The sequence below is a fragment of the Melanostigma gelatinosum genome, assembly GCF_949748355.1.
Source record: "Melanostigma gelatinosum genome assembly, chromosome: 9".
Lineage (NCBI taxonomy): Eukaryota > Metazoa > Chordata > Actinopteri > Perciformes > Zoarcidae > Melanostigma > Melanostigma gelatinosum.
In genome coordinates, this window is record NC_136642.1 from 18,589,122 (window position 1) to 18,601,911 (window position 12,790).

At 44.5% G+C, this 12,790-nt stretch overlaps 1 protein-coding gene across 1 annotated transcript in view; it reads right to left on the reverse strand.

Annotated features, from left to right (window-relative positions):
* Positions 1-965: 965 nt before the first annotated feature.
* cobl (cordon-bleu WH2 repeat protein) overlaps positions 966-12,790 on the reverse strand; it is a 50,048-nt gene continuing 38,223 nt past the window's right edge. The window contains exons 11-19 of the mRNA XM_079275552.1: positions 12,352-12,510; positions 8,646-8,964; positions 7,599-7,717; positions 7,059-7,241; positions 5,279-6,885; positions 4,956-5,192; positions 4,644-4,760; positions 3,730-4,011; positions 966-2,939 (exon numbers count right to left, since the gene is read on the reverse strand). Coding sequence (XP_079131678.1) covers positions 2,856-2,939; positions 3,730-4,011; positions 4,644-4,760; positions 4,956-5,192; positions 5,279-6,885; positions 7,059-7,241; positions 7,599-7,717; positions 8,646-8,964; positions 12,352-12,510 — 3,107 coding nt within the window. The 3' untranslated portion in view covers positions 966-2,855. The remainder of the gene's footprint in view (positions 2,940-3,729; positions 4,012-4,643; positions 4,761-4,955; positions 5,193-5,278; positions 6,886-7,058; positions 7,242-7,598; positions 7,718-8,645; positions 8,965-12,351; positions 12,511-12,790) is intronic.

A 12,790-nucleotide genomic window follows, 5' to 3' on the forward strand; every position in this document is an offset into this window, starting at 1 on the left:
AAACTAACCAATAAGGTTGGTAAAGGCGTAACCAAAGCCAAACCTAAATTGAATCATTTCTGTTCTACAATGTGGTGTGATCTTCTGGTAATCCTTGATCCAGATGTTGTTTACGTTGCCGGTACGGTTAAAATGGTTTGGGACTGTAACACAGGCACAAACTCGAAACGCACGCACATACTGGCAATAAGAATATCACTCACACCCACCCACACACACAGAGACACCCACCCACCCGTATACGCCCTTCAGAGATTTGTAACGCAGATTAGAACGACTGTAGAGTGTTGACCCACAAAGGAGCCTGTGGTCCTGCAGGAATTCACAGCACTCTCCGGGCCAACGCAGCCAAGATCGCCCTTACACACAGACTCATTCCACTGCTGGAATTCACTAAACATCCCTGGAAACCAATACATTAAATTGCAGTAATTCCCATTTTATCTGGTAACACCTTTGCGGTCAAAATGAAAAGATGCCAGCCAATGAGATGATTTTAACCACCGGACCAATGACGAGACATCTGAGATTTGACTCGTGACTCGTTTTTCGGGGAATCAGGAATGCAGGTTTGGTTGAAGTTCTGTGAGAGTCATTTCGTGTGACCACATAGTGATGAGTCAGGGTCATGAGCTGCTGCCTGGAATAGTAGCTCTTCTGTGGTGTGGCAGAGAGAGAGACAGAGAGAGAGAGAGAGAGAGAGAGAGAGAGAGAGACAGAGAGAGAGAGACAGAGAGAGAGATAGAGAGAGAGAGAGAGAGAGAGAGGTTGCAATATCATTCATAAAGGACTGCAGGATGACCAGTCTGCATCCGCAGTGCATGGGAATGGCACAGGCACATCAGAATGAAGCTTTCCACACCACGGTTCATATCTAACATTTGTCCAACTGCTACTTGAGAGGGGGAAAAAAATGCAAATTCTTCTCATATAGAATGGAATGTCAGTTTTCACTTGATTGCAAAATTGTTTATTGAATCAAAAAATTAAGGTAGGCAAAAAATGTGCAACCTTCCAAAAAAACAATGTGCACTTAAAACTTGAAGAGCAATAGCTTATAAAAGGTTCACACTATCAAAGATTGAATCAAAGATTGAATCAAATCTTTCACGGCGGCGATCTTTCTTTAGTGTACAACATATACAATGCTACAACGTGCTGTAGGCTATTGCGTGTAGATGAAACCATCTAGCAGAAATAAAATGGTCCCTTCTAGTTAGAGAAAAACAACAACAAAAAGCTCTTCAGGTTTTTACTGTTAAAACATAAAATAGTCAAAGTATTTTTGAGCTTTGAAACGGAGCATGAATTAACATTCATCTCTATCAAATTAAGACTTCAGGTCCCTTTGCTCAGATTTATCTCACAATCCACAGCAGCAAGCATTTACACCTGAATATGGACGCTCTAGTAGTCTTCATTCTACAGATGATTCAGCATGGATATCCTTCTTTATCCACAGCGGTACCATTTAATGGCTGTGGTCCACTCTCCCTCCATCAACCAGAGCTACTACTACTGTAAACCTCACCTACAGCGGAGCACAAAAACACTCGATCAAAGCCATAGATAACCTCGACTACTGCTTTGACTGGTGGTTCGTATTACAAACCATTACATACTAGCAGTGACTTGTTGATTACTTAAGTGATGTCTTTGCTCATGGTGACACCCACCATTGATAGACGTCAATAACAGTGCTTTAAAAATGTTGAAATGTCAAGGAAAGGCAAGGTTCGTCTTAGTTTCTCTAACACATCTAGTTCCATCGAAGGCACGGTCAGTCGTATCGCTACTGTCCGAGTACACGTTTCTGCACAGGACACTGACCGTGTGGGACAATGTCTTTGGAGTTTAAACAGCAACACAAAGGTTCGAAGCTGGAAGAGGAGTATATTGAGCTGAAAGGCACGAGTCAGTCACCACCATCTTACTCCTCCTCAGAGCCAGGAAGTGTAGAAGTTGGCATCATGGACCAGATCTGGATCAAATACACTTTCACACAATAAAATCAAACATTGTGAATCTTTTTTAAGTGTACTTAAGTTTTTCAGTCATCGTAATTTCTGAAACAAATATTAAGTAGTTCAAATCTGGAAAAGAAAATCATCAGATCCAACTTATTGCACCCCTTATAGAATTCTTTACAGCAAACATAATATACATAACACTGACTGAGCAACAGTATAAGGCATCCATAACTTAACTGTGATAAAAAAATAAAAACAAACAGATCAGAACTAAAAAAAGGAAAGAAAGATCTGAAAGTAGCATAAACCATTTAAATTAGCTTTCATTGGCACACAGTTTGTACAACGTTCCAGTTAAAACTACTGAATTCAAATACAGATGGCACGATTTAGGAACAGCGATTATGTTATAAAGATGGCCATAAACCTAACAGAGATCTGATAATATGAGTGGAATTACCTGCAAGCCTTCCACCTGTAACACCTGTATCAGACAGATGTTAGTGGTGTTTGGAGAGCAACACACAGGCAGAAGTGTTTAAATCATCCCCGTTACGCTGACTTCTTTCAGTATTAGTGCATCAGTTTAAGTAAAGGGCGGTGAAGCCCTGTTTCTATAATCTAGTTTACCTAGATGGTATGTAGAAATTACTCTTTATTCTTCTATTATTTATTATTATTTGTGTCACGCATCATAAGCATCACAAAGTTCCCCAAAACGTTCAAATAGCACTCACTCCAAAAAAATGTCACTCAATCTAGTTTGCCAAATGTCTGTTGCAAAAGCACAATGACAAAAAAAAGAAAAGAAAAAAAAGAGAAACTGAAATGAATCGATAATAACTAGAAATGATTTCCTTGTTGCGGTCATGTCGGCTTCCCCTGCTATTGCCGAGGGAGCGCTGAGGAGGTGGCTTGGATTGTTCCCAGTCTGCCATTCACTTGGACTGTCTTTGTGGGCGCAGCGACCTAGTTAAAGGAGACACAACATGTCATGTTTGGCAATGACAGGGGGTAATAGATCATGGCACGCTGGAACGAATACATCAGGTTCTGTGGTTTCGTGACGTCGAACTGGATATAGAAAAAAATTGCCTAAACTTAAAAGATTTTCATGAGTGAACGTATACCTCATCCAATCGGAGCGATGTGGTCAGAACTTGTGTGGTTATTTTCCTTATTTTCCTCCTCCTAACACTAACTTCATTCTTCGCTGATTTTAAATGACGGATGAAAATGTTTCTGTCAACTCGAATTTTTACACGACTGTTGACCAGAAATTGAACTTCATCTCCTTGGAAATATTCACACAGCGGTACAGTACGGCTGTCAGATGAATCCGTGCGAACGTGTTTTAATCTGCGACTCATTTACAAGAGAGCTTTGTTCTTTCTGCCAACGGTTTCTTCCAACTAGGCAAGTGTGCGTCTCATTTTTTCTCCCTCCTTCTCTTCTTTAATAAGAGTCTCTCTGGGGGGAAATCATGCCATCTTGTGCAAGATATTCATCCCTTGCTGTGCTAATGCTACATTTTGATTTGCTTAGGCTGTCTTTGTTTTGTTCATTTTTTCCCTCTTCTCGCAGACAGATAGAGATTTGGAAACCAGCCGCCTCTAATGCCATGTAAATGTTGAAGTGTAACTCTATACCCTCAGCTGTAGAACAGTACTAATGCAGAATAGGTAAAGGATGGTGGAGCGTTCTGCCACAACCTTCACTCAGTGGTGTAAATAAATGCTGTATATTTCTGTATTTGTACCTTTTTTAGCCTCTCAGAAGCAGATCCAGAGCGAATGGCCTCCAGCATAGCCTCCCTGGCCAAGGCAGGGTTTGCGGGGGTGTTAGCACCTGGATGTGGCACAGTGCTAGGCTTACCCTGGGGCAAGGCAGGGGGAGGAGGTGGGGGAGGTGGTGGGGTAAAGACATGAGGAGAAGTGCCAGTGAAAGAGGGAGCAGAGTGAGAAGGAGGGGAGGGGCCTGCAGCTCTCTCAGAGGTCACTTTCCTGAACTTCACAAGCTCGTCAGCCACCTCAGATTTGGTCTGTGGGACACAAAGGAGTGAGACGATGGAACTCCAGACACAGGAACATAGACAGGAGCTCTCACACGTGTACATTCACACTCATGGCCTCCAACGTCAACCTCTGACACATATACTGTTCTGCTCTTCCTGCATTTTTGATGTTTTTTTAAATTCATAGTTTGAGTTTGTTGTTTATTTTAGTAACTCCATTGCACATAATTATCCAATTTTCTTCATTCAATCACTTTTTTTGGATGCATTCTTGACTCTGCTATAGTCATGCAGCATTCCAGAGATTCCACCTCTGGCGAGGAACCTCCGGAATAGAACTGCAGATGTTTCAGCTCCAGTAGCACCTTTTCATCCCGCATGGATCGTCACATGACAGCGAGCCACAGAGCTCACAGTCCACACAGACAGATGGAAATAGACACTCATGCTTGCTTAACTTGGTTCATGCATATTTCTGTGAGCCGCTAACTCGCTAACAATACAGAACAAGAGTGTATCATTCACATTTTCTAATAAACACACTTCCTATTCTCAATGTAACTGCAGTAAAGTTTGTTGTCTATATACACCCACTAGTATACAGCCACACTAGCGGCTCTGTGAGGCTGCACTTAATGCTTCAGTAAGACGTATTTTACCTTCCTCAGCCTTCCGGAGCTGCTCTGGGCTCTAATGGCAGCCAGAAGAGAAGACCGCTCACTCTCCTCCTCAACATAAGAGGATTTCTCCATGCTGCCGAGACCAGAGGTGGTTATCTAATAATGAAATAAACAGAGGAAAATCAATACACCGTTACCTTTCTTGTCTTCTTAAGAATATAGTGTTTCCATTACTGGCGGATGGGTAACTGATACCCACGTAGTTTTCTTCCAGTTGGCATTATAATGACACTCTCGTTATCATCAACACATCCATCCATCCCTCCCTGCACTGTGCCACGTGTATCTCACCTTCTTGAGCCTGTCTCTGGCGCCGCCTGTCTGGATTGCCTCCATCAGGCTGCCGTGGAGAGACGAGTCTTTCTCAATAGACCTAGAGATCACTGGTCTGTACTTTTGAACCGGCCCAAACAAGGTTACTGGCGGAGGAGGCGCAGGTGTCACACCTTTGTCTGACCCGGTGACAGAAGGTTGTGGTTTTGCATCAGCTGTGAGATGCGTGGCTGCCTTGGTCGTGCCGCTCGTGTTCTGAAGATGAAGATGTGGAGTATTGAGTACATTGTAATTCACAGTGACAGTTAACATGATATATTTCCAATACAGGTTTTACTCACACTCGCCCGGCCTTGGGATGCAGTCTCGGGAGCTGTGGGTGGTTTGGCAGATGAGAGCAGAGGGCTGGGGCTTCTGAGTCGAATTTGTTTAACATCAGTGCCGTCATTGCTGGCGATCGTGTTTTTTGGGGCGGGACCGCCAGACCGAAGGTGCTTATTCACGGCTGTTTCTGTTTCCAGCGTATTAGAGCTTCCTTTGGTGGCGCCAATACAACTTCCAAATCTTCCCCTGTCCGATCTCACTTCTCCAAAGTCGCTCTGGATATCTGAAACATACTCCGGGTAGCTCATAGACCTCTGAGGATAAGGCGGGTTGGATTTAGAAGCAGAGTCATTCTCCTTATTGTCTGACAAAGACGACTGGGACAATTGCTGTGGATTCACTGTTATGGACCGACCTGATCTCTGCAAACCGATAGCCTGTGATTTCAAGGAAGCAGATAAGTCATGTAGATTAGGGATAGAGTTGGGTTTAGCGGAGGGGTGTATTTGGTGCTTTGGGGTGTGTTTAGTGATGGCGGACGCCACGTATTGGCTCGAGGTTCGCCTGGACGGTTTGAGAAAGGACAGGTCTTTTTTCAGGTCCGGAAGGAAAGGAGGGGGGAGGGCAGGTTTGTTACTTGGCTGTTGAACGTTTTTGGACACTGAGATCTTGCTCTCGCCCTCTACCCGCTCTTCTTTTGCAACTGTGACGGCTCTCACTGGTTCTTTCGCTCTTTCTTTGACCATCTCTCTCGCTGCATGTTTATAGAATGAATTTTGCCTCCCTTTTAGGTCCTCAGCGTCACTGCTTTTCAAAGCTGTAACTGCGATTGCAGAGGGAGTACCTTTCAGGCCATCTGTGCTCTCTTTAGCCTTTTTAATGAGATCTTTTCTGTGGGGCACAGAACTTTCTTGTCTCTCATTTGAGCTCCAGAAAGCTTTGGCTTTTCCAAGAAGAGGAGACCCCTCACTGGAATTAATTCCAGACTCTGACGAACCAGCAACTCTGCTCCGTGAGATACCCCCTGTCACCATGTTTCCTTGATCGTCAATCTTAATGGCACCGACAGTTAATTTGACAGCTGGCTCTCCCGTAGCAGCGTGCATGACAGCGGGTTTGGGAGGGACCACAGTGAAGGTTTTCGTACCGAAGCGGGATGTGACGTTACGGGTGATTTTACCGTGTGCAGTGTTTGTGCTGGAGTTGTTTTGGTAAGCCCTGTGCATCTCTTCATCTCTCTCCGCAGACACCGATCTCTGACTGGTCGGTGGGAGAGCGGATTTCTTCTCTTGAAAGGATTGAGCGGTACTTTTCACAGGATCAGGTTTGATCTCAGCGCCCTCGCTGTGTTTCCGAAGCGCAACGTTAGGTTTCACTGCCGATGTTGTCCTATGCTCCTTCACACCGTTGGTGTTAGCGGTGCTCGTCTCTTTCATTTTTGTTCCCAGCATCTTTTTTTCCTTTTTCTCGGCTATAGACTTGTTCTCCAGGGACTTGCCGTGCTGCTCGGGTTGAGACGGCTGCTCAGCACTCGCACTGCTGCTTTTATTCCTGTCAGCAGCTGTACAAGCATTGTTGTTTTGGTTCTGTGGCTCCACACTGGACTGGTGACAAAAGCCCGGACCTGTGATAAGTTAGGTTAAGAACAAGTCAAATCAAAATATAATTACAACACATAACTGTTTTCTAACAGTATATTGTATTGAAACCACTGAGCCTGGATAAAGGCACACCATGTCAACAACACGATTAAAAGCACTCATGTCTTTGTGGACGTTGAGATATTTGTCATCGTACCCTTTCTGCCAGCTGGCTCAATCCTGGTTCGTGACGTTGTCTCGTTTTCTACAATGTGACGTTCATAGTCCTCCAGTACTTCATCTATGGCTGTGACTGGCACATCCATGTCCACTACAGACACAGGCACCTCATTACTATCTGTTGACATGGTATAGGCGGTATCCCTCGATGACACTACATCTATGTGAAAAGGGGAACATGTCAACAATACATCGTACTTTTGTACTTTGGATACATTTCGATTTTTAAGAAGGTTACCATGGCGATTACTAGTTTGGAATAGTCACTTGTCGCCATGGTGGAGTACAGTCATGTCAAACTGCATATTCGTAATATTACTTCAGCGATATGACAAATGTAGAGTTGCAATGTTAAGATGGTCAACAGGTTTAATCCTTTACTGAACTGTATACATTGACACCAATGTTGGAGGCACGTACGCCTCAACTGCCAGGACACCTCCATGACAAGAATGTATAAATCCAGACAGTTTAGGATTATAGGTGGACTGTTGCTTATGCCATCGATGACCCTCACCTGCAAGGTGCGCTTCAGAATCAGCCAGAGTCTGATGGAGCTGGGCGGTGAGCTCTGGGTCATCTTCATAGCAGTCTTTTAACCTGCCTGACTTCGCCTGTGGGCTAACGTCATTGTGTCTGAGGATGATAACAAAAAACATGTGTCACAAACACATTTGCCCACACACACACGCCCCAAAACATTGGAAATGTAAAAAAGGGATTGGTAAGTAGAAGCAGCCACGATACAGCACTCCGCATGACTCTATAATTCATATTATTTATTCTTATTAGTAGAAGAAAGAAAATAAATGTGAGTTTTAAATATTTTTTTTACTTGTTCAAAGTTGAATTTCATTTATTTTAGAGCCTGTTGGCTTAGAAACATGTAGCTGTAAAGATATTATTGCCACAGTTTGGACTACCTTCACTCTCTTCAAGGGTTCAAAAGAGCAGTCTCATGACTTACTGGCATATTAGCTACAACAAATTGCAACAAGAAGTCCAAACCAAATAGAAGAGACTTGGATTGGTCCTCTTTTCCTCAACGATTCTGAGAAAACAGGGTCATCGTGCTTTCCTGGAACACCGAGGAGCCAGCAGCATCAGGCCAGGCCATGGATTCACAAAGAATTCTCTGAGAAATCAATCCAGGATCCCTGGTCTGGGCATATCACCCGTACACATTTCACAACAATGTGAGTGCAACTCAATACAACACATGGCGGGTTTATGACTAGCAATCATTTGTTTTTTTGCTGGTATTAATTACTGGTGGTTAGGATGACTCAGCTCAACAGCAAGGTGACTGGCACATGTACAATATATTCATCCCTTCCAGGAAACTTTAAAATAAAAGGTGACAGCAATGGGAAAGATTCAAGCATTCTTAATACGTCTCACCAGCTTAAACGAGACCTTCCATCATCTTGATGGCCAAATATCACAAATTGGATGAATACAGATTTTCATGATGTGCTTGTCAACATCATTCTACTTTCCTCCCTCCTGCTGACCCCTACATCCACGCCTCCTCCTCCTGTGGTTTTCATGACTTCCTCTCTACCTGTGTCTTGATCCCCAGGTGGCACATCCCTCGTCGCTGTCACTGGAATTGTCCCGCACCGGTCCCAACAGTCTCTCTCCTCCGCTGCCTCCGTCCAGAGACAAACTCCCATCTGGGGATGTGGGTTGGGTGTCGGATGGAGAGCTGACCATGCCCGAGTCCTCGCCCTCTACCATGCCCTCAGAGGCAGCGTAACCCTGGTCGGGCAGGCTGCTGCCACCGCTGGTGCTGCTGCCCAAAGACACGGTCTCCTCCTCGGTGCTTTCAGGTTCCGGTTTCCGGCAACTGGCTGCGGAGCTTTGCATGGAGTGCAGCCAAGCTGGGAGAGGATAGAGATATATGGGCTGTTATCACTGACCTGTTAGCAACTTCAACATCCAAATCAAAAAAAAACGTTCAGGCCTCATTTCTATTTCTCAAAGCCACAAACCTTAAAGACTTTTCCTACCTGGGAAAACACGAAGAAAAAACAAATCATGAGGACATTTGGTTGAAAAGAAGCGCAGGATGCAGAGCGAGCAAGAAGTGCAGGAGATGGAAGAAGACAGGAAGTATTTACGTTAGTTTCAACATTCATTCTGACACCACACACACACAAACCAGAAATCACAGGCCAAATATACGAACACCAGCCCAGAGCACAGCCACCTGCGGCTTGATAAACCAACTTTAATGATGCGTGGGTGAACTGACTGTAAACAAGCCCTTTTAATTCGATTTGTACAGCACTGTTTTAGGTTCCAGTGAAAGATAGTATTGCTTCATACCCTCTCATCTCTTCAGTACAGTCATGCTCCGGTCTGCCCCGCAGGATTTGGGGAACGTATTTAGTCTGTTACTGATCTCATTGAACTCTAGGCCAAGAGAATAAAAAAATCAATGTCCCATTCGTTTTCAGCAGCCCATGCACAGCACTGGGAACTCAACGGGGGATTCTTCAGAATGGGTTCAACAGTTAGCAACCTTGTTTGTAATACCAGGTGTCTGAGAGTGTGTGCATGCATTTGGGCATGCATTGTGCTCCAATACGTCTCCCTGTGTGTGTGTGTGTGTGTGTGTGTGTGTGTGTGTGTGTGTGTGTGTGTGTGTGTGTGTGTGTGTGTGTGTGTGTGTGTGTGTGTGTGTACTAGGCCTGTCAGTTTTGGACCCGGTCCTAATGGTGTGGCGAGAACACTCAGTTCCAGGAGATGTGGTGATGACTCACCGGGCTGTCCTCCCAGCTCCTTCCCAGCAACAACTTAGTCATGCCAGCTACAGCCACAATCAGCTCTCACACACACACACACACACACACACACACACACACACACACACACACACACACACACACACACACACACACACACACACACACACACACACACACACACACACACACACACACACACACACACAGTTCTCAAACTTCGAAACTCAATATGACCGTAGGCACACACTTCAGTTAAAGCCAAACACAAAGTGTTGCAAGCAAATCCATACTGTGACGTGTTACTTGTCCAAATCAAACCATGGCAATCCATGCACGATCCCAAACCAAAGTCCTTCAATCTCGGTCCAGTCTTCAACTGTTTAATTGAAGAAACAATGGCTTTCAAACATATGTTCTGTTTTTCCCAATCACAACAGAGATTGCCTTTACAGATAAATGAGTTCATCAACGAGTACACGTGCCCTCACTAGGCTAAACATTTGCACCAGAACTCAAAGGCTTAGCACTTGCAGAGGACAAATCATAGTCTACATGCACAAACTGATTAGGATCCATGACACCACAATGGTTGCATTCCTATGTTAACAGAACAAGTCATGTGATGAAAAACAAGGGCTCCCCTCCTTCAACACCGTTACCACACATTTTGCATTTTTTAACATGAAGGCTATCTAATAATATCGAGCTTAAAGATGAACACGCACTGCTCGGGTGATGCGGTCTTCCCTTAAAGCCAGGTGTCTTTTTTTTCCACATAAGATGTCAGGAAGGAAGGCTGATTTTGGATCCCTACCAATCATTTAAAAACAAACTGTGAAGCATTCATGCAGCTACAAGCCTCCACACTACTACTAACAAAAGTCCTACAGCAAATCAGTGTAGTGTCATTCTCCTTTCTGAAAGAACTGATGTGAGTTCTCCTGGGGGAAAAGATCTTTCATCTCATACACTTATCTTTAAAATGCATGAGGCACCGTGACCCTAAAAGCAACATGTCATTGATCGATTACCCTTTCCATAATGTTGCCAAGCAGCACACATTCAGGGCGTACGATTTCTAAACCAGGCCACAGCACACACACAGAGAGAGAGAGAAACATACACTGTCCAACTATCGATCTGCAGATATCGCATGACCAAAATATTGGCTGATAGATATCGCATGGCCTTGCCTCATAGCCTCATTTGAGCATGTCGCTCATCAATCACGCTGTAAGCGATACATCCAGGGTTCAGCTCATCTGCCATATCGTCCTCTGACCACATTCTGTGTGTCCCCTTTCAACTCAGCCCTCATCTCGTGCATAATCAATAACAACCTGCCAATGAAGTTGAAATACAAAACCACCAACGGTCTATATATATATACATACATTTGTGTAAAAAAACAAAACAAAAAAAGGAGCATTGTTTTAAGAGTGAAATTGGAGAGCACTACTTGCTTTCACTTGCTGCATTTTGATGTCCTCAACAGAAGCAAATCCAAACCATCACACAAGGCCAGACGCAGTTCAGGTTACTGCAAAGTACTGTGACACCAAGTGAAAGCAAGTAGAAGAAATGAAATTAAAATAATGGCAGCAGCAAGACCACGACAACATATACAAGAGTACAGAAGACACAGTAGAACAGGAGGGAAGAGGAGGGTGGCGAACATCAGAGGGAGGTCCCGGCAGAAATAAGAAGGGGCCGGGAAGAAGCAGAGGGAACTTATTGGACTGTCAGATGATGAGAGGGTCAAGCCAGAGAGAGACTTCAGGAGTGTTTGGAGCGCAGACGTACAGGCCCACAGCAGTACACTGTAGAGCAGGGGGGGGGTAAAGAAAAGAACAGGTGAGAGTTGAGATGGATAGAACTTGAACATTGCATTTGACAGGGATGGCGATGAAGGCAGCAAAAACCTAATCAGAAGGAAAGAAATTGATGGCAACTAAAAACGATCGTATATTTGGCCATTTAGCCTGGTCATGCAAAGAGGAACACATACAGAACCATAAGGAGGCGTACATTAGGTTTGGCATCACTCAACGTTGTCTTCCATTATGCCTCGAATATCCTCAAATGTACTGGATAAATGCAACACAAAAGGCACTCAAGTTGATTGTTGTTGACCCCAGCCCTGACCTTTTGGACCCAGAAGGCATAACAGGCTGACATTCATACATATGAAGCACCTTGACCTCACATGGACCCACTATCACTTAACAACTCAGCAGCTGATGGAGAGATGGAAAAGCATGTGAGGACAAAGTGCAGTATTCAAACACACACGCGCGCGCACGCGCACACACACACACACACACACACACACACACACACACACACACACACACACACACACACAAAAAGGTTTAGCAGTAAAGGATATGTGCAAAAACACAAACTGAAATAGACGAATGAAATAGAAGTTAGGGAAAGCAGAAGAGCAGCTTCTAGGAAAAGAAAGAGATAGACCAAGAGAAAAGGAAAGGGAGAGGCCGTCCATCTGGGACCTACACTGGGGAGCTGCTTCCTCTGCCTCCACGGGACTCTGCGGGCTGTTGCTTTCTGTGGGCTCAATGGGAGGGGAGGACAGAGTGGGGGGTAGGACAAGCTGTGCTGGTTCCTGCGCCGTGGTGCGACGAGGTTTGGGTGGCGCTGGTTGATCAGCGTCTCCTGTGGGAGAAACGGCATGAAAGGCAGAGCAGGCAACTGTCATGTGGGTAATAAAAAAAAAAGAGGAATGTTGCACAAACATATTATCAAACTGAAAGCAGCACAGAAAACATTATGCAATCATCAAGATCTTTGTTTTTCCATGTATCCCGGCAACGTCTTGGCTGTGTTTTTGTGCTCCACTTCTTAAGTGACTGCTTGTTGATCAAACAGTTTCCTTCGTCCTCAGATTTTTTTTGGTGATGAAGTTTAAATTTCTGCGGCCAGAACTTCCTTCTTT